The sequence below is a fragment of the Somniosus microcephalus genome, chromosome 14, assembly GCF_052327205.1.
Source record: "Somniosus microcephalus isolate GS21.2 chromosome 14, FLI_Smic_1.0, whole genome shotgun sequence".
In the NCBI taxonomy this organism is placed as follows: domain Eukaryota; kingdom Metazoa; phylum Chordata; class Chondrichthyes; order Squaliformes; family Somniosidae; genus Somniosus; species Somniosus microcephalus.
The window spans coordinates 5156479-5178767 of NC_141000.1; the positions used below are offsets into that span (position 1 = coordinate 5156479).

A 22289-nucleotide genomic window follows, 5' to 3' on the forward strand; every position below is an offset into this window, starting at 1 on the left:
ACATTCCCAGGATTGCTCTCTCCAACATTCCCAGGATTGCTCTGTCCAACATTCCCAGCATTGCTCTCTCCAACATTCCCAGGATTGCTCTGTTCAACATTCCCAGGATTGCTCTGTCCCACATTCCCAGGATTGCTCTGTCCCACATTCCCAGGATTGCTCTCTCCAACATTCCCAGGATTGCTCTGTCCAACATTCCCAGCATTGCTCGCTCCAACATTCCCAGCACTGCTGTCTCCAACCTCCTCCCCTTGACATTCCACGGCATTACCATCGCCGAATCCCCCACCATCAACATCCTGGGGGTCACCATTGACCAGAAACTTAACTGGACCAGCCACATAAATACTGTGGCAACAAGAGCAGGTCAGAGGCTGGGTATTCTGCGGCGAGTGTCTCACCTCCTGACTCCCCAAAGCCTTTCCACCATCTACAAGGCACAAGTAAGGAGTGTGATGGAATACTCTCCACTTGCCTGGATGAGTGCAGCTCCAACAACACTCAAGAAGCTCGACACCATCCAGGGCAAAGCAGCCCGCTTGATTGGCACCCCATCCACCACCTTAAACATTCACTCCCTCCACCACCAGCCTACCGTGGCTGCAGTGTGTACCATCTACAAAATGCACTGCAGCAACTCGCCAAGGCTTCTTCGACAGCACCTCCCAAACCCGTGACCTCTTACACCTAGAAGAACAAGGGCAGCAGGCGCATGGGAACACCACCACCTCCAAGTTCCCCTCCAAGTCACACAACATCCTGACTTAGAAGTATATCGCCGATCCTTCATCGTCGCGGGGTCAAAATCCTGGAACTCCCTCCCTAACAGCACTGTGGGAGTACCTTCACCACACGGACTGCAGCGGTTCAAGAAGGAGGCTCACCACCACCTTCTCAAGGGCAACTAGGAATGGGCAATAAATGCTGGCCTTGCCAGCGACGCCCACATCCCATAAAAACATTTAAAAAAACATTCCCAGCATTGCTCTCTCCAACATCCCCAGCATTGCTGTCACCTGTACCTCTGTCTACATTAATTCTGATGGAATTAGGCAAAATAGAGACTTGTACTGCGTAACTTGTTTGTACTGTACTATTATTTTATGATTTATCTCAGTAAATATTTCCTGCCAATAGGATTTTGTTTGATGTCTCTCAAACAGCCAGTGTTTCCACTCTAGGCTGCTGCAGCTTTAAACTGCTCATGTGACTGAATATTCCAACCAGATACTGTTGAGCACATCAGCACAGGCTGCAGGCAGCACGATTGGCAATGTTTCCGTGGCTGATAATAGAGCTGTACACGGAGACAAGAGGAAAAGGACATCCTATCCACAGCTCGAGTCGTCTGAGATTGTCAGGGCTGCTTCCTCTGTCGAGTTGAGCAGAGGGCTGCACAGAGCTGGGGAACTGGTGACTGGCGCACAGTGCCTGAGAGACCCTGCTCACTCAACATCGCTGCAGCTTAATTTTTTGGGGGGAGCTGGGGGAGCTGAAGCTGCTGAGGTTTTGAAAGCTGTTTGAAATGGAAGCTGACTCGCTTGTAATAGGCACGGGGAGGACATTCAGATCATGCTGACCTGGCTCTGGACACCAGTAGTCAGGTAACGAGTGACGTTGTTTGCACGTACTGCTGCTGAGCTTCTGATTGTGCTTATTCACGTTTATTTCATAATTAACAATACTTTGAAAGGTAATAAACACACACAAACACCAAAAAAGGTGAGTGAGCATAAAGCTAAGTGACGGGAATTAGAATTGAAATAGTGATTTGTATTTATATAGCACCTTTAATTGTCAGGGGAGTGGGACTAATTGGATCGCTCTTTCAAAGAGCCAGCACAACACGATGGGTCGAGCGGCCTCCCTCTGTGCTGTGTGATTCTATAACTTAGTAAACATTTAATACAGTCGTGGCAGACGAATTAGGGAGGTGACCAGAGGAATGGTTGAGGAGTTAGGTATTCAGGAGGCGTTTGAAGGTGGGAAGAGAAGGTGAAAGGTGAAGAGTTTTAGGGAGAGAGTTCCAGGTTTTAGGGATGAGGGGGGCTGAAGGTTGAGTCGCTGATATTGGAGCGATTGGCCGAATGCACCATGGGCTAAACAGAAGAGGCAAGAGAACGAGCTGGGACACCGGGCTGGAGGAGGTTACACAGCTTGGAGCAAGGCCGAGGAGGGGTCTGTAAATCAGGATGAGAATTTTGAATTCAATGGGCTGGAGGAGTGGCAGGGCAGGGGTGACAGGCAAGCGGGACGTAATGTGGCATCGAATGTGGGTGGCAGAGTTCTGTATGAGCTGAAGAGTCTGTAGTGGGAGTCCTCGGGAGGCTGGTAAGGAAAGCACTTGAGAAGTCGAGCTTGGAGACGATGAAGGCGAGGAGGAGGGTCTTGGCAGCTTTGGAGATGTGGGCAGCGCGGAGACGGTGAAGATAGGGGAGGTGGAGAGAGTGGGCGCTGGTGATGGGGTGGATATGGGGTTTGAAGCTCAGCTTGCAATGACAGTGCCGGCTCTAAGACGAAGCTACACCAGACCAGGAAAATGCTAGCTTCGCCTCTGGACTGTTGGATTATCTTGGTCGGGGCAGGATTGAAGGTGCTGTAATTGGCTTCACTGATCCGAGCTAAGAATGGAGAAACAAATCAGCAGCGTTCCTCTTGCTGATTGTTACGGAGCGACTCTGCCGCAAAGTGTTTGTGAGCGGACATTGGAGGAGGGCAGGTCAGGTTTGACCGTTACATTTGCTTAGGGTGGGGGTGAGATGCTGGGAGCTGTCACCCACTGGCTTGTGTCTCAGTTAACAGTGATGCGTCTGGGAAACTGCATGAACTCAAGGTTCAGACTCCTCGCATAGAACAAAGCCTTTAACAGAAAACATTGATACAAGCCTTTCAAACACAGACGATGTTAGAGTAAAACTAAGTTCACTCATTTTCTTGTAAATTTAGTAATATTGTATTTGTCAGCTTTGCCTCAGTTGGTAGCACTCTTGCCTCTGAGTCCCAGTCCAGAGACTTGAGCACAGAATCCAGGCTCTTCCCCCCACACTATGCTTTCCAGTTCTGTGATGGAAATGATTTATTTGGGGTTGATTTGAACTCCCCCACCCCCCACAACCCGCACTGGGCGGAAACCAGGCAGAGCGGCAGTTGAAATGAAATGGGTGTCTTACCAACTAGTCATAGAGTCATAGGGGGAGAAATTCGGCATCGGCCATTTTGGGGCGCTAATATCGATCGGCCGCAAAGTTCAGCGCCCGGCGCTAATTATTGCCTCCGACTGCAAAATTCCCCTCTATCGCCCCTGGAGGTGATTTGAGCGCTAAATCAGGCGCTACACACCTCTCTTAAGGCGTTAATGTCGGGGAGCGAGGCGCTACCTCGGAACGCTACCGAAGCTCAGGCGATGTCCGTTACCATGGAAGCCAGACAGACTGGCGCCGTCCAGTTCTTAAAGGGAAGGGGCCATCTTGCTGGCCAGCCACTCCCTGCTCATTGCAGCCTTGAATCTCGGCCTGGAGAGACCTCGAAAGCAATTGTGTTGGAAGCACTAATGGATAGGCCCAGGGAAAGAGCTCGGTGCTTAGGAACCTCAAAAGTGGTGCTGAGGACCAAAACTCCTTAGGACAGCGTTAAATCTTTCGCGACGTCTCCCTCTCAACCTGCGTGTACCAAAAATTTTGACGACAAGAAAAGGCAGGAAGCGCCCACCTTTAAAAAGCGCTCCCCCAGCCCCTTCCTGACTTGAAAACGTTCCCCTCTACCTGTCGTTCCTAGCGCCAGGCGGAAAGGCCGGGGGCGCGAATCAATATCCGTTCCGGGGCGCTACCGGGGCGTTGCACGCTCGACTGATGCCACGATCCACGGGCGCAGGAGATCGTGGCGGTAGTGTTTAGCGCTGCTGCAAAATGTCTGGTCAATTTTGCGAGCGGCGCTAAAATCGCCGCGCTCGGGCGCTAACTTCCTAGCGCCCCCCGGAGCCGCTAACGGGAGGTGCTAAGCAACTGAATTTTTCCCTAGAGTCATAACGACACAGAAGAACATAAGAACATAAGAACGTAAGAACATAAGAAATAGGAGCAGGAGTAGGCCAATCGGCCCCTCGAGCCTGCTCCGCCATTCAATAAGATCATGGCTGATCTGATCCTAACCGCCAATCTACTATCACAGAACCATCTCCTAAATCTAACAGAATTAGACACACGAAATAGGAGCAGGATCAGGCTACACGGCCCCTGGGCCCGCTCCGCTACCCACAGGGCCATGACCGATCCGAACCTAGACTCATGTCCAAATTCCTGCCCGCTCCCCGTAACCCTTAATTCCCTTTACTTCTAGGAAACTGTCTATTTCTGTTTTAAATTTATGTAATGATGTAGCTTCTACAGCTTTTTGGGGCAACATATTCCATGGACCTACCACCCTCTGAGTGAAGTAGTTCCTCCTCATCTCAGTTTTGAAAGAGCAGCCCCTTATTCTAAGACTATGCCCCCTAGTTCTAGTTTCACCCATCATCGGGAACATCCTCCCCGCATCCACCCGATCCAACCCCTTCACAATCTTATATGTTTCAATAAGATCGCCTCTCATTCTTCTGAACTCCAATGAGTAGAGTCCCAATCTACTCAACCTCTCCTCATATGTCCATCCCCTCATCCCCGGGATTAACCGAGTGAACCTTCTTTGTACTGACTCGAGAGCAAGTATGTCTTTTCTTAAGTATGGACACCAAAACTGTATGCAGTATTCCAGGTGTGGTCTCACCAATACCTTGTACAACTGAAGAAGGAGGCCATTCGGCCCATTGAGTCCATGCCGGCTCTCTGTAGAGCAATCCAGTCAGTCCCATTCTCCCGCTCTAGCCCCGTAGCCCTGCAAGTTTATTTCCCTCACGTGCCTATCCAGTCTCCCCTTGAAAACATTGAAGGGGAAAATTTTGGTTGCTTAGCGCCTCCTGTTAGCGTATAATTTCCCAATATTAAATTTCAGGTGGTAAGGACACCCGCCCGAAGCCAGCGGGGTCCTCTTCAAATATGCAGATCAGGCTCCGATGATATCATTGGGCCCGATCTGCTATTTTAACCTGGGGCCTGTGTGGGTTGGGGGGGGGAGGTGGGGGGGGGGGGCGGTGGGGGGAGCAGTGATTGACTTTCCTGACAGGCTAAACCTATCGAAACAGGAGCCAGGGCCAGAAAAGTTTAAAACTTTTTTTTTAGTTTCCTTGTGGGCCAGGTGGAGCAGGAGTCTTCCTCCAGGCCTCACAAGGCCATCTCCTGCCCCAGACTTCCCCCTCTCTCCCCCCAACTGGGATTCCCTTCCCAGAGCTCTCGCCCTGTGCCGAGAGCCGCGCGGGTCCCTGGCAGCCGCCTCCTGCCGCCCGGTTTTAACGGCCAGCCAGCTGCTTGCCACCAACTTCCCAGCCCTTTTGCTCAGGAAGTTGGCTAGCAGTGTGCTATTGAGGCCTGGCTGTTAAAATCAGGCCGAGCCTCTCTGCTATCGCTCCCGGGTGCATTGCCTAATCTCGTTCGGGAGTTAAAATCAAGTCCAGTGGTTCGAGGTCTGAACCAGTTTGATAGGAACTGCGCATGAACATGAACTTGTTGGAATGAGGAAAGGCTGTCTCCCATCAGACTCTTCAATCATCCAACTCTTGTCAATGTAATCAATTGAAAAATCCTTCTGGGCAAAATTGTGTGAAGAATGTGAATGCTGGCGATGAAATACTTATTTCCAATTTTGTCGTCTAATGGCAGCATCAGACATTTTCAGCTGAGGTTTAACACACCTTCTCAGGGGCAATTAGGGATGGGCAATAAATGCTGGCCTTGCCAGCGACGCCCATGTCCCATAAACAAATTAAAAAAAAAAGCTGTGACGCTCCCTCTGCTCTGTAACAATGAGCCATTTTCACACGAGCAATCCTGCTGGACCACTGTGAACTTTCCCACATCCCAGCCTCCCAACCTGTGAAATTTGTACCCAGTTAGGAGCAGTTTGTCCTGCTGGCATCAAATCACTAGGAACGACCCCAATTCATTTTTGCGTTGGCTTTCACAGCAAGAGAAAAGAGAGAGGAACTTTCGTCCTGTGGAACCGGACCGGATTTGAACCTCAGATCTAAGAGAAGGCCGGTGTGTTGAGCTACAGTGTCAGCTGTGGCTCAGTGGGCAGCGCTCTCGCTCTTTGAGTCAGATGGTTGTGGGTTCAGAGTCCCGCTCCAGGGACTTGAGCACAAAAATCTAGGCTGACGCTCCCAGTGCTGCACTGTTGGAGGTGCCATCTTTTGGATGAGACGTTAAACTGAGGCCCCGTCTGCTCTCTCAGGTGGATGTAAAGATCCCATGGCACCATTCCAAGACGAGTTCTCCCCAGTGTCCTGGGCCAATATTTATCCCTCAACCAACATCACTAAAATCGATAATCTGATCCTTATCACATTGCTGTTTGTGGGAGCTTGCTGTGCGCAACTTGGCTGCTGTGTTTCCGACATTACAACAGTGACTGCACTTCAAAAGCACTTCATTGGCTGTGAGGCGTTTTGGGACGTCCTGAGGTCGTGACAGGTGCTATAGAAATGCAAGTCTTTCTTCTTACCCAGACCTCTCCTTTTTTCTTTTGCCAGTATCTATCGAGTCTTGCTGGAATCAAGCATTGATCCATTTTCTTTCTGAAGCTTATTCTATAATTTAAAGGTTCTGTTCTTGAAGATATTATTTCCAAAATTCAGCTCGTAGTTTATTGAGCTTACAATCATATCTCCTGGTTCTCCTGGCCAATTCTTACATAAAATAGCGCCTTACATCTAATGAGGTGAAAATGATAAAGATCATTTTGATTTAGTAACCCACTGGAATGACAGGATGTTGCTTGGGTTCATGATAACATTCAGTAGGGATGATTTGAACCCACGTCGTGCAGTGCGGGTGGGCAGTGAGGGCGATGAAAACCGTTGCCTGCCAGCCATCATTTTAACCGGGCAGTTTTTAATTAGCTGTCGACCTCACCAGAGGCAGGCAGGGGGCCTCATTAATATGTGTAAATCGGGCTCCTATCCCGCAATGAGGACACCAATGACATTTTAACACGCAAGTCCCAATAAAGCCCAGCGGGATAGTTCTCCCAGGGCCAACTGAAGCAGTATTTAAAGGGACGGTGAGGCCGACTGCAGGTAACTGGATCTCAGCAGCTGAGTGTCATTGTGCTGCTTGCATTACCAGGAGAGTTTCCAGCTTCCAGGTCACAGCTTTCTGATACTTACTTACCCTCAGTGAGCTCTATCTGCTTAACGTGGGTGCAATTATAGCTGGTTTTATTTGGCTGGTGGAAGAGTTAGAGGAGGAAGAGTAGCAGTTGTGCCTGTCAGAAGACAGTAGGTGAGGAGGCTTCGCGTAGGAGGTCATGCCCAGCACACAGGGGGTACAGGCCAAGAGCCACTTTCTTGGATCTATCTGAAGAACAGTGCCTGCAGCCTCCTGCAACAGGACTTTGTAAGTTATTTATGTTGGATTGGGTCTGTGACACTCAGAGACTAGAGGGCGCCTTGTTCTAAGTTTATTATACTTATTAAAGAAACGACAACACTGCATAAAGAAGTTACAATGCAATGGTTCCATTCATCAGACAGTGAAACTGTGAATGAGCTGTTGGTAGACAACCTGACTAATGCCACAAGGTTACAAGGTGATTAATTTCGCCTTGCTTTGAGCGTGTCCACTCCAAGAGTACGCTAACACTCCAGCTCCAAGTTCAGGTTTATATACATTAAAACACACCCTTGAAAGGCTTTCCCATCAATAATGCTCTCTGTCTCTCGCCAACAGCCATGTGCTCTACTCTCATATCCGAGATAACACACACACTACCGACCCTCCCTATAACCGTCCTTGGTGCCTTGTAAATTCTCCAAGGACATCCTTGACGAGACAAGGTTTCAATCATTAGTTGTTTGATTAACCTACAATGTTTATACAGAAAGTCTTTTTTTCTAAGAGGGAAGCTTTATTCTTTAAACAAGAAGCTTTACTTTACATATGGAAGCTTTCAAAGCATGTTGCTTGCAGACCTGCTGCTAGGAGATCACGCTGTGCCAGTGTTTGTCAAAGTCACCACTGGCTCCTTCCAGTCAGGCATAGGGGGACACCTGCAACATCTCCCCGGCTGCAGCACACAACTGCATTAAGCAGCTCACCAATCACCTGGTCGCCAGGGCTGCCCAGTACATTATCTTCCCCACTGACCTCAGCTGCCAACAGCTGGGCGATTCACTGCTGTGTTGGCTGGCTTCCCTCACGCCCGGGGCGTTACTGACTGCCCAGGACACCAGCCAGCAGCCTTGGTGAGTCGGAAGGGACACCACTCCATCAACGCCCAGCTAGTCTCCCAGCGCAGGAATGGGATCACCATGCAAGTTTGTCCAAGACATCGACACAATGCTTTTACCGGCACAGGCTCGATGGGCCGAATGGCCTCCTTCTGTGCTGTATAACTCTATGATCCTGTGACACTCAGCCATCCCCACAATATTCGACCCTTTCACCAACATGACAGGTTGGTTGCTGGGGTTCATGATTGTATTAATCATATATTGTTACGAACTCCTAATCCTGTTTAGCGTCATGTGTGACTTACCCTTAAGCCCCATTATTTATTTAGTGAAATTAATCTAAGGTGAGTGATTAATATGGATGAACCATAAATCAGAAAGTGTTTCATGTGCAAGTGTGTATTTGTAATCTAAAATTCTGAGCTAAAATGAATCATGGCTCATTTGCCAAGATGGGTTTTGTGGTTAGATTGATCTATTTAATAAAAGACTTTGCTTTGTTGTACGGGTAGATTGCGTGGAGTGATATAATGCAGTGCTTTCCTTCACTGTGTGTGCAGTCACTGTATCTGGTTTCTGAGAGATTATATCACAGTCAGTGATGTAGATGAGCCACCTTTGGTCGACCAGTTTAGGTCCACAACGTTTGGTTCTGCAGGGAGAGAGATGTGCTCCTTTGGTTTGGGCTTCCTTGTGAATTTTCTCCATGTGCTGTTTCCTCCCAAACCCTCTCATTTAAAGAGAAAGTGGCTGCGAAACGCGGCACTGTAGCGCTGGCGGTTAAGGCCGGTTTGGAGAAAAAAATGGCGACAGCATTGCTTCTGTCCACTTCCGGCATGGCCCGCACTGGTCGCCATCTTGGTGAGGGTGATAGCGCGAGCGGGACGTGCGTGGGCTGGCAGTATGCAGAGTAGGCAGATCATGACGTCAGTCAGCATGCCATTTTCGACATCGTCGTTCCAAACAATGCCCTCTCCTAAACATGCACAGCTGACCGGTGTTCAGCTCCATGAGGGGCCCCCCGCCATGCTATTAAAAGAGCTCTGACACAGCAAGAGAGCCCCAGGTGGGCAGAGGAAACGTTTCAAGGACACCCTCAAAGCCTCCTTGAAAAAATGCAACATCCCCACTGACACCTGGGAATCCCCGGCCCAGGACCGCACAAAGTGGAGGAGAAGCATCCGGGAAGGCGCCGAACACCTCGAGCAATGCTGAGATGTTCCATAACCACAATGGCTACCACTTAGTTAGTGTGCGACCACACACAGCGAATCCTCACCATCAATGCCCACAATCCTGGCAGCAGCCACGATGCCTTCATCCTGCACCAGTCCAGTGTGCCAGCAACCTATCAGCCACCACATCGAACCCGAGGGTGGCTGCTCGGTGACAAGGGCTATCCGCTCCGCACCTGGCTGATGACTCCACTCCACAACCCCACCACTTGAGGCCAGCACTCATATCATGACAGCCATGCTGCCACGAGGAACCTCATCGAGTAGACCATCGGGGTGCTCGAGCAACGGTTCTGCTGCCTTGCCCACTCGGGAGGAGCCCTCCAGTACTCACCGGAGCGGGTGTCCCAATTCATGGTGGTCTGCTGCATCCTCCATAACTTGCCCATCATGAGGGCGCTGCCCTTGCCACCACGTGTTCCACGACCACCTCAGGAGGAGGAGGGGGAGGAAGAGAAAGGGGAGGAAGGGAGGAGGCAGCCTGCAAATGCTCACTATGGACAGGTTGTCCGTGAACACATCATCAGATTCCGCTTCCCCTGAATGAAACCCCAGATCCTCATTGCTCAACAATTCCCCACCTTACCATCCCTCTGTCACGGAACATCACAGTGTCCTCTTAGTCAAAAGGTGAAGTGTGTCAGTGAGTGTGGTGCAGTGTGTTTGGGTGAAGTGTGTCAGTGAGTGTGGTGCAATGTGTTTGGGTGAAGTGTGTCAGTGAGTGTGGTGCAGTGTGTTTGGGTGAAGTGTGTCAGTGAGTGTGGTGCAATGTGTTTGGGTGAAGTGCGTCAGTGAGTGTGGTGCAATGTGTTCGGGTGAAGTGTGTCAGTGAGTGTGGTGCAATGTGTTTGGGTGAAGTGTGTCAGTGAGTGTGGTGCAATGTGTTCGGGTGAAGTGTGTCAGTGAGTGTGGTGCAATGTGTTTGGGTGAAGTGTGTCAGTGAGTGTGGTGCAATGTGTTTGGGTGAAGTGTGTCAGTGAGTGTGGTGCAGTGTGTTTGGGTGAAGTGTGTCAGTGAGTGTGGTGCAGTGTGTTTGGGTGAAGCGTGTCAGTGAGTGTGGTGCAATGTGTTTGGGTGAAGTGTGTCAGTGAGTGTGGTGCAATGTGTTTGGGTGAAGTGTGTCAGTGAGTGTGGTGCAGTGTGTTTGGGTGAAGTGTGTCGGTGAGTGTGGTGCAGTGTGTTTGGGTGAAGTGTGTCAGTGAGTGTGGTGCAATGTGTTTGGGTGAAGTGCGTCAGTGAGTGTGGTGCAATGTGTTTGGGTGAAGTGTGTCAGTGAGTGTGGTGCAATGTGTTTGGGTGAAGTGTGTCAGTGAGTGTGGTGCAGTGTGTTTGGGTGAAGTGGGTCAGTGAGTGTGGTGCAATGTGTTTGGGTGAAGTGTGTCAGTGAGCGGTACAATGTGTTTGGGTGAAATGTGACAGTGAGTGTGGTGCAATGTGTTTGGGTGAAATGTGACAGTGGGTGTGGTGCAATGTGTTTGGGTGAAGTGTGTCCGTGAGTGTGGTGCAATGTGTTTGGGTGCTGTGTGTGTCAGTGAGTGTGGTGCAATGTGTTTGGGTGATGTGTGTGTCAGTGAGTGTAGTTTACAGTCCAGTATCGCTGTAGTTTACAGTCCAGTATCACTGTAGTTTACAGTCCAGTATCACTGCAGTTTACAGTCTAATATCACTGTAGTTTACAGTCCAGTATCACTGTAGTTTATAGTCTAATATCACTGTAGTTTGCAGTCCAGTGTCACTGTAGTTTATAGTCTAATATCATTGTAGTTTACAGTCCAGTATCACTGCAGTTTACAGTCCAGTATCACTGCAGTTTACAGTCCAGTATCGCTGCAGTTTACAGTCCAGTATCACTGCAGTTTACAGTCCAGTGTCACTGTAGTTTACTGTCCAGTATCACTGTAGTTTACAGTCCAGTATCACTATAGTTTTCAGTCTAATATCACTGTAGTTTACAGTCCAGTATCACTGTAGTTTATAGTCTAATATCACTGTAGTTTACAGTCCAGTATCGCTGCAGTTTACAGTCCAGTATCACTGCAGTTTACAGTCCAGTATCACTATAGTTTTCAGTCTAATATCACTGTAGTTTACAGTCCAGTATCACTGTAGTTTATAGTCTAATATCACTGTAGTTTACAGTCCAGTATCGCTGTAGTTTACAGTCCAGTGTCACTGTAGCTTACAGTCCAGTATCACTGCATTTTACAGTCCAGTATCGCTGTAGTTTACAGTCCAGTATCGCTGTAGTTTACAGTCCAGTATCACTATAGTTTTCAGTCTAATATCACTGTAGTTTACAGTCCAGTATCACTGTAGTTTATAGTCTAATATCACTGTAGTTTACAGTCCAGTATCGCTGTAGTTTACAGTCCAGTGTCGCTGTAGCTTACAGTCCAATATAACTGCAGTTTACAGTCCAGTATCACTGTAGTTTACAGTCCAGTATCACTGTACTTTACAGTCCAGTATCACTCTAGTTTACAGTCCAGTATCACTGCAGTTTACAGTCTAATATCACTGTAGTTTACCATCCAGTATCGCTGTAGTTTACAGTCCAGTGTCGCTGTAGTTTACAGTCCAGTATCACTGCAGTTTACAGTCCAGTATCACTGTAGTTTACAGTCTACTATCACTGTAGTTTACAGTCCAGTATCACTGCAGTTTACAGTCCAGTATCACTGTAGTTTACAGTCTAATATCACTGCAGTTTACAGTCCAGTATCACTGTGGTTTACAGTCCAGTATCACTGCAGTTTACAGTCCAGTATCACTGTAGTTGATGGTCCAGTGTCACTGCAGTTTACAGTCCAGTATCACTGCAGTTTACAGTCCAGTATCAGTGTAGTTTATAGTATAATATCACTGTAGTTTACAGTCCAGTATCACTGCAGTTGATGGTCCAGTGTCACTGCAATTACAGTCCAGTATCACTGCAGTTTACAGTCCAGCATCACTGCAGTTTACAGTCCAGTATCACTGTAGTTTATAGTCTAATATCACTGTAGTTTACAGTCCAGTATCACTGCAGTTTACAGTCCAGTATCACTGCAGTTTACAGTCCAGCATCGCTGCAGTTTACAGTCCAGTATCACTGCAGTTTATAGTCTAACATCGCTGCAGTTTACAGTTCAGTATCACTGTAGTTTATAATCTAATATCGCTGCAATTTACAGTCCAGTGTCGCTGTAGTTTACAGTCCAGTATCACTGCAGTTTACAGTCCAGTGTCACTGTAGTTTACAGTCCAGTATCACTGTAGTTTGCAGTCTAGTATCACTGCAGTTTACGGTCCAGCATCGCTGCAGTTTACAGTCCAGTATCACTGCAGTTTATAGTCTAATATCGCTGCAGTTTACAGTTCAGTATCACTGTAGTTTATAATCTAATATCGCTGCAGTTTACAGTCCAGTGTCGCTGTAGTTTACAGTCCAGTATCACTGTAGTTTACAGTCCAGTATCGCTGTAATTTACAGTCCAGTATCACTGTAGTTTACAGTCCAGTATCACTGTAGTTTACAGTCCAGTATCACTGTAGTTTACAGTCCAGTATCGCTGTAATTTACAGTCCAGTGTCGCTGTAGTTTACAGTCCAGTATCACTGTAGTTTACAGTCCAGTATCACTGTAGTTTATGGTCTACTATCACTGTAGTTTACAGTCCAGTATCACTGCAGTTTACAGTCCAGTATCACTGTAGTTTACAGTCTAATAACACTGTAGTTTACAGTCCAGTATCACTGCAGTTTACAGTCCAGTATCATTGTAGTTTACAGTCTAGTATCACTGTAGTTTACAGTCCAGTATCACTGCAGTTTACAGTCCAGTATCACTGTAGTTTACGGTCCAGTATCACTGCAGTTTACAGTCCAGTATCACTGCAGTTACAGTCCAGTATCACTGTAGTTTATAGTCTAATATTACTGTAGTTTACAGTCCAGTATCACTGTAGTTTACAGTCCAGTATCACTGTAGTTTATGGTCTACTATCACTGTAGTTTACAGTCCAGTATCACTGCAGTTTACAGTCCAGTATCACTGTAGTTTACAGTCTAATAACACTGTAGTTTACAGTCCAGTATCACTGCAGTTTACAGTCCAGTATCATTGTAGTTTGCAGTCTAAAATCACTGTAGTTTACAGTCCAGTATCACTGTAGTTTATAGTCTAATATCATTGTAGTTTACAGTCCAGTATCGTTGCAGTTTACAGTCCAGTATCAGTGTAGTTTACAGTCCAGTATCTCTGCTGTTTGCAGTCTAATATCACTGCAGTTTACAGTCCAGTATCGCTGTAGTTTACAGTCCAGTGTCACTGTAGTTTACAGTCCAGTATCACTGCAGTTTACAGACCAGTATCACTGTAATTTATAGTCCAGTATCACTGCAGTTTACAGTCCAGTATCACTGTAGTTTACAGTCTAATATCACTGTAGTTTACAGTCCAGTATCACTGCAGTTTACAGTCCAGTATCACTGTAGTTTACGGTCCAGTATCACTGCAGTTTACAGTCCAGTATCACTGCAGTTTACAGTCCAGTATCACTGTAGTTTATAGTCTAATATCACTGTAGTTTACAGTCCAGTATCACTGTAGTTTACAGCCCAGCATCGCTGCAGTTTACAGTCCAGTATCACTGTAGTTTATAGTCTAATATCACTGTAGTTTACAGTCCAGTATCACTGCAGTTTACAGTCCAGTATCACTGCAGTTACAGTCCAGTATCACTGTAGTTTATAGTCTAATATTACTGTAGTTTACAGTCCAGTATCACTGTAGTTTACAGTCCAGCATCGCTGCAGTTTACAGTCCAGCATCGCTGCTGTTTATAGTCCAGTATCACTGTAGTTTATAGTCTAATATCACTGTAGTTTACAGTCCAGTATCACTGTAGTTTACAGTCCAGTATCAGTACAGTTTACAGTCCAGCATCGCTGCAGTTTATAGTCTAATATCACTGTAGTTTACAGTCCAGTATCGCTGTAGGTTACAGTCCAGTATCACTGTAGTTTACGGTCCAGTATCACTGCAGTTTACAGTCCAGTATCACTGCAGTTTACAGTCCAGTATCACTGTAGTTTACGGTCCAGTATCACTGCAGTTTACAGTCCAGTATCACTGCAGTTTACAGTCCAGTGTCACTGTAGTTTATAGTCTAATATCACTGTAGTTTACAGTCCAGTATCACTGCAGTTTACAGTCCAGTATCACTGTAGTTTACAGTCTAATATCACTGTAGTTTACAGTCCAGTATCACTGCAGTTTACAGTCCAGTATCACTGTAGTTGATGGTCCAGTGTCACTGCAGTTTACAGTCCAGTATCACTGCAGTTTACAGTCCAGTATCAGTGTAGTTTATAGTATAATATCACTGTAGTTTACAGTCCAGTATCACTGCAGTTTACAGTCCAGCATCGCTGCAGTTTACAGTCCAGTATCACTATAGTTTATAGTCTAATATCACTGTAGTTTACATTCCAGTATCACTGCAGTTTACAGTCCAGCATTGCTGCAGTTTACAGTCCAGTATCGCTGCAGTTTATAGTCTAATATCGCTGCAGTTTACAGTTCAGTATCACTGTAGTTTATAATCTAATATCGCTGCAGTTGACAGTCCAGTGTCGCTGTAGTTTACAGTCCAGTATAACTGTAGTTTACAGTCCAGTATTGCTGTAATTTACAGTCCAGTGTCGCTGTAGTTTACAGTCCAGTATCACTGCAGTTTACAGTCCAGTATCACTGTAGTTTACAGTCTACTATCACTGCAGTTTACAGTCCAGTATCACTGCAGTTTACAGTCCAGTATCACTGTAGTTGATGGTCCAGTATCACTGCAGTTTACAGTCCAGCATTGCTGCAGTTTACAGTCCAGTATCGCTGCAGTTTATAGTCTAATATCGCTGCAGTTTACAGTCCAGTATCACTGTAGTTTATAATCTAATATCGCTGCAGTTGACAGTCCAGTGTCGCTGTAGTTTACAGTCCAGTATCACTGTAGTTTACAGTCCAGTATCGCTGTAATTTACAGTCCAGTGTCGCTGTAGTTTACAGTCCAGTATCACTGCAGTTTACAGTCCAGTATCACTGTAGTTTACAGTCTACTATCACTGCAGTTTACAGTCCAGTATCACTGCAGTTTACAGTCCAGTATCACTGTAGTTTACAGTCTAATATCACTGCAGTTTACAGTCCAGTATCATTGTAGTTTACAGTCTAATATCACTGTAGTTTACAGTCCAGTATCACTGTAGTTTATAGTCTAATATCATTGTAGTTTACAGTCCAGTATCGTTGCAGTTTACAGTCCAGTATCAGTGTAGTTTACAGTCCAGTATCTCTGCAGTTTGCAGTCTAATATCACTGTAGTTTACAGTCCAGTATCGCTGTAGTTTACAGTCCAGTGTCACTGTAGTTTACAGTCCAGTATCGCTGCAGTTTACAGTCCAGTATCACTGTAGTTTACAGCCTAATATCACTGTAGTTTACAGTCCAGTATCACTGCAGTTTACTGTCTAGTATCACTGTAGTTTACGGTCCAGTATCACTGCAGTTTACAGTCCAGTATCACTGCAGTTTACAGTCCAGTATCACTGTAGTTTATAGTCTAATATCACTGTAGTTTACAGTCCAGTATCACTGTAGTTTACAGTCCAGCGTCGCTGCAGTTTACAGTCCAGTATCAGTGTAGTTTATAGTCTAATATCACTGTAGTTTACAGTCCAGTATCACTGCAGTTTACAGTCCAGTATCACTGCAGTTACAGTCCAGTACCACTGTAGTTTATAGTCTAATATCACTGTAGTTTACAGTCCAGAATCACTGTAGTTTACAGTCCAGCATCGCTGCAGTTTACAGTCCAGCATCGCTGCAGTTTATAGTCCAGTATCACTGTAGTTTATCGTCTAATATCACTGTAGTTTACAGTCCAGTATCACTGTAGTTTACAGTCCAGTATCAGTGCAGTTTACAGTCCAGCATCGCTGCAGTTTATAGTCTAATATCACTGTAGTTTACAGTCCAGTATCGCTGTAGGTTACAGTCCAGTATCACTGCAGTTTACAGTCCAGTATCACTGCAGTTTACAGTCCAGTATCGCTGTAGTTTACGGTCCAGTATCACTGCAGTTTACAGTCCAGTATCACTGCAGTTTACAGTCCAGTATCACTGTAGTTTATAGTCTAATATCACTGTCGTTTACAGTCCAGTATCACTGCAGTTTACAGCCCAGTATCACTGCAGTTTACAGTCCAGTATCACTGCAGTTTACAGTCCAGTATCACTGTAGTTTATAGTCTAATATCACTGTCGTTTACAGTCCAGTATCACTGCAGTTTATAGTCTAATATCACTGCAGTTTACAGTCCAGTATCGTTGCAGTTTACAGTCCAGTATCAGTGTAGTTTACAGTCCAGTATCTCTGCAGTTTGCAGTCTAATATCACTGTAGTTTACAGTCCAGTATCGCTGTAGTTTACAGTCCAGTGTCACTGTAGTTTACAGTCCAGTATCGCTGCAGTTTACAGTCCAGTATCACTGTAGTTTACAGCCTAATATCACTGTAGTTTACAGTCCAGTATCACTGCAGTTTACTGTCTAGTATCACTGTAGTTTACGGTCCAGTATCACTGCAGTTTACAGTCCAGTATCACTGCAGTTTACAGTCCAGTATCACTGTAGTTTATAGTCTAATATCACTGTAGTTTACAGTCCAGTATCACTGTAGTTTACAGTCCAGCATCGCTGCAGTTTACAGTCCAGTATCACTGCAGTTTACAGTCCAGTATCACTGTAGTTTATAGTCTAATATCACTGTAGTTTACAGTCCAGTATCACTGCAGTTTACAGTCCAGTATCACTGCAGTTACAGTCCAGTACCACTGTAGTTTATAGTCTAATATCACTGTAGTTTACAGTCCAGAATCACTGTAGTTTACAGTCCAGCATCGCTGCAGTTTACAGTCCAGCATCGCTGCAGTTTATAGTCCAGTATCACTGTAGTTTATCGTCTAATATCACTGTAGTTTACAGTCCAGTATCACTGTAGTTTACAGTCCAGTATCAGTGCAGTTTACAGTCCAGCATCGCTGCAGTTTATAGTCTAATATCACTGTAGTTTACAGTCCAGTATCGCTGTAGGTTACAGTCCAGTATCACTGCAGTTTACAGTCCAGTATCACTGCAGTTTACAGTCCAGTATCGCTGTAGTTTACGGTCCAGTATCACTGCAGTTTACAGTCCAGTATCGCTGTAGTTTACAGTCCAGTATCACTGCAGTTTACAGTCCAGTATCACTGTAGTTTATAGTCTAATATCACTGTCGTTTACAGTCCAGTATCACTGCAGTTTACAGCCCAGTATCACTGCAGTTTACAGTCCAGTATCGCTGTAGTTTACAGTCCAGTATCACTGCAGTTTACAGTCCAGTATCACTGTAGTTTATAGTCTAATATCACTGTCGTTTACAGTCCAGTATCACTGTAGTTTACAGCCCAGTATCACTGCAGTTTACAGTCCAGTATCACTGCAGTTTACAGTCCAGTATCACTGTAGTTTACAGTCCAGTATCACTGCAGTTTACAGTCCAGTATCACTGTAGTTTATAGTCTAATATCACTGTCGTTTACAGTCCAGTATCACTGCAGTTTACAGTCCAGTATCACTGCAGTTTACAGCCCAGTATCACTGCAGTTTACAGCCCAGTATCACTGCAGTTTACAGCCCAGTATCACTGCAGTTTACAGCCCAGTATCACTGCAGTTTACAGCCCAGTATCACTGCAGTTTACAGTCCAGTATCGCTGTAGTTTACGGTCCAGTATCACTGCAGTTTACAGTCCAGTATCACTGCAGTTTATAGTCCAGTATCACTGTAGTTTATAGTCTAATATCACTGTCGTTTACAGTCCAGTATCACTGCAGTTTACAGACCAGTATCACTGCAGTTTACAGCCCAGTATCACTGCAGTTTACAGTCCAGTATCACTGCAGTTTATAGTCCAGTATCACTGCAGTTTACAGTCCAGTATCACTGCAGTTTACAGTCCAGTATCACTGCAGTTTACAGTCCAGTATCACTGCAGTTTACAGTCCAGCATCACTGCAGTTTACAGCCCAGTATCGCTGTAGTTTACGGTCCAGTATCACTGCAGTTTACAGTCCAGTATCACTGTAGTTTATAGTCTAATATCGCTGCAGTTTACAGTCCAGTATCACTGCAGTTTATAGTCTAATATCGCTGCAGTTTACAGTCCAGTATCGCTGCAATTTACAGTCCAGCATCACTGCACCGGCCTATATCCCTTTGCAGTCCATATACACAACCTGAACTGCACTGTCCTCATCCACCCTCTCTGTTACCTCATCAAAAACTCATTCAAATTAATCAAACACGACTTGCTCTTAACAAATCCACGCTGGCTCCCCTTTATTAGTCCACACTTGTCAAAGTGGCTGTTAATTTTCTGCTGGATTATTGTTTCTAAAAGCTTCCCCACCACCGACGTTAAGCTGACTGGCCTTTAACTGCTGGGTTTATCCTTCTCCCCTCTTTTGAACAAGGGTGTAACATTTGCAATCCTCCAGTCCTCTGGCACCTCCCCTGTATCTAAGGAGGATTGGCAGATCGTGGCCAGCAGCTCCCCAATTTCTGCCCTTCCTTCCTTCAGTGTCCTAGGATGCTCATACCTGGACCAGGTGACTCATCCACTTTAATTACCGCCAGCCTTTCCAGTACCTCCTCTTTATCTATTTTTATCTCATCCAGTATCCCGACAACCTCCTCATTTACTGTAGCTTTGGCAAAGTCCTCTTCCTTGGTAAACACCGGAGCAAAGTATTCATTTCGTACCACAGCCATGCCTTCCGCCTCTGGCAATAGATCTCCAATTTGGTCCCTAATTGGTCCCACCACTCCTCTGACAACCCTTTTACTGTTATTACGCCAATAGAAGACCTTCGGATTCCCTTTTATGCTAGCTGCATGTATGACACATGGCTAATATATCCGACAGCAATATGAAACCACAAAAGCTCTCAGTGTAATCATTAATTTGACTGTGAGGCCGAGGCCTAGATCAGTTTTCAGATCACCTGACTCCCTTGCGTTTCCGCAGTGGTCTAATGAAATCACTATCCCTGTGTAATTTTGTTTGTCCCCTGATACTTTTTTCTCCCTTTTTTAGAGCAGTTCTTCAATCGGCGAGGGTCTCTGGAGTGGAAAGATGTTTCTGAAGAGAACCTTGCAAGGGATTGTGGTAGGCTGTGTGGGGGGAGAGAGGTTTGGGTGTCTGTGATGTTGAGGCGGATTGATGAAGCTGCAGCAATGGGATGTAGCTCGTCTGCTGTCACGGAGAGCCAGACAAGGAGATCCGACAGAGGTGGGTACTGATGGAATTACTCTGACCTTTCTTAAAACTTCCACCAGATTTCTTGCTGTTATACAAAAGTGCCGATGCTGTGGGACTTGACAGTCACAAAAAACTGCCTGAGATTAAAACTGTTGGAACCGAAGTGTATGCAACCAGGATCTTTGGACGGTTGCTGTAGGATATTTGAGCTCTCAGTCACTAACCTTGCAAGGTTACTTTACAAGCACTGCTGACTTTCAAAACCTGGGATTGTTCTCCTTAGAGCAAAGAAGGTTAAGGGGAGATTTAATTGAGGTGTTCAAAATCATGAGGGGTTTTGATAGAGTAGATCGGGAGGGTCGGTAACCAGAGGACACAGATTTTTGGTAATTGCCCAAAGAGCCAGAAGGGAGATGAGGAGAATATTTTTTTACACAGCGAGCTGTGATCTGGAACGCGCTGCCTGAAAGGGCAGTGGAAGCAGATTCAGTAATAAATTTCAAAAGGGAATTGGATAAAAACTTGAAGGGGAAAAATTTGCTGGGCTCTGGGGAAAGGGCGGGGGAGAGGGACTAATTGGAGAGCTCATTCAACAGGATGGGCCGAATGGCCTCCTTCTGTGTCGAATGATTCTCTGATTCTATGTTCCCAAGTACTGTATAAATGCATATTATTATGTTTCATTGGACTGAATTACTCTCATCAATTGTAATTAACGCACATTGTTTGAAATTTGTAACATGTAATATTTGGTATAATACCACTATGTCAATGCATAAAAGCTGAAAAATCTGAGACAATCATATATTTAATAAACAGAGGTTCTGAAAAAAAATCAGCAGAGTTTTGTTATCGCAGTAACTTGGCCCTGAAAAGAAGTGAATCTAAAGAGGATAATGTGGGTTCCAAGGGACACATCGCCCCTTTCTGCCACGCCATTCAAACCGAGGTTTGACAGATGGATTTAATGCTGTATAAATGACTAACTGTTGATTATTGTAAAGTGTCGCAGATTGCCGAGCTTTGCCTTTGAGCACTTCATGTCCTTGGAGCCAAAATAAGTGCGATAAGAAACGGGAAAAAAAAGCAAAACTGTTTGGCAATCTTTAATAGATATTGCAGGTTCATCTTTAGTAAAATGGATTACGTAGGAAACTCTGAGAGGCAAATAACAGATAATCGGATTACCTGTGTCTGAACAAATTGATGGCATGTTTGCCGATATTATACCAAACTCTGAATTAGACTAAAGCCATGCTATTTCCATTGCTCAATGAACCCTGGTTTGTAGATATCGTTATGTTGCTGGTGGCCTGTCAAGATGAAAATATTCTTTAAGAAAACAAAGGGGAACTAGATAAGTACATGAGGGAGCAAGGAATAGAAGGATATGTTGACAGGGTGCGATGACCTAAGGTGGGAGCAGTAAAAACTAAAAATGCTGGAAATACTCAGCAGGTCAGGCAGCATCTGTGGAGAGAGAAACAGAGTTAACGTTTCAGGTCGATGACCTTTTGTCGGAACTGAAAAAAGTTAGCGATGTAACAGATTTTAAGCAAGGGCAGGGGCAGGGAAAGGGGGGAGGGGAGGAAAGAAGAAAAGGGAAGGACTGTGATAGGATGGAAGACAGGAGAGATTACATGACAAATGGATGATGGTGCAAGGCAAAGGAGATGGTAATGGGACAAGTTAAGAAACAAAAGATGGGTCTGGTGGAGGTGTAAGTGAGAATAGCAGAATCATCACCAACAGCTGATGTCCAAAAAAATGGGGGCAGAGGTTATGATCTGAAATTGTTGAACTCAGTGTTTGTTAAGTATGTGTATTGTATTGAACAATTAACACAAAGACTTAAACGTATAACTCAAACAGGTCTTTACTGGTTGGAGGTAGGGACTATACATAGGTCTTTACTTCATGCCCACAGGCGGGAACTGAGGGGAGATCAGTACCCACAGTACTATTTATACCCCTATGGCCAGGAGTGGTACTGCGTATCACTACGCCCAACAAGTAGTGCAGTCCTGTCCATAGGTTCAAAGTAGCACTCATATTACATACACAACATTCCTCCCTTCCTAGCTTTACAGTCATCTCCCCATTTAACATAACGTTATAACATATATACATATATAACTTCAGGTTTACATAACAGAATAACATAGATACATAGATAACTTCATGTCAAAACAGATCACAGATTCAGTCTCTGCGGAAAACAGTTCACAGATTCAATCTCTGTGGTGGAGTCGGTTCACGTTGCTGGAGTGACTCATTCAATAGTCCTTCCATGGATTTAACAGTTTGAACTTCCGAACTGAATTGGCTCCGTTCGGAGGGACCACGTGTGTGATCTGGTAGAGGTAATAATGGTTCAGATGGGTCATCTTCTGTT

At 45.5% G+C, this 22289-nt stretch overlaps 1 protein-coding gene across 2 annotated transcripts in view; it reads left to right on the forward strand.

The window, feature by feature from the left end:
• The first annotated feature begins 1292 nt into the window (after positions 1-1292).
• The window catches only part of ppef1 (protein phosphatase, EF-hand calcium binding domain 1), a 135205-nt gene continuing 114208 nt past the window's right edge, over positions 1293-22289 (forward strand). The window contains exons 1-2 of one of the 2 annotated variants that reach the window (XM_086006174.1): positions 1293-1604; positions 19730-19924. In XM_086006174.1, coding sequence (XP_085862300.1) covers positions 19840-19924 — 85 coding nt within the window. In that variant the 5' untranslated portion in view covers positions 1293-1604; positions 19730-19839. The remainder of the gene's footprint in view (positions 1605-19729; positions 19925-22289) is intronic. The other variant, XM_086006173.1, reaches the window with a different exon arrangement.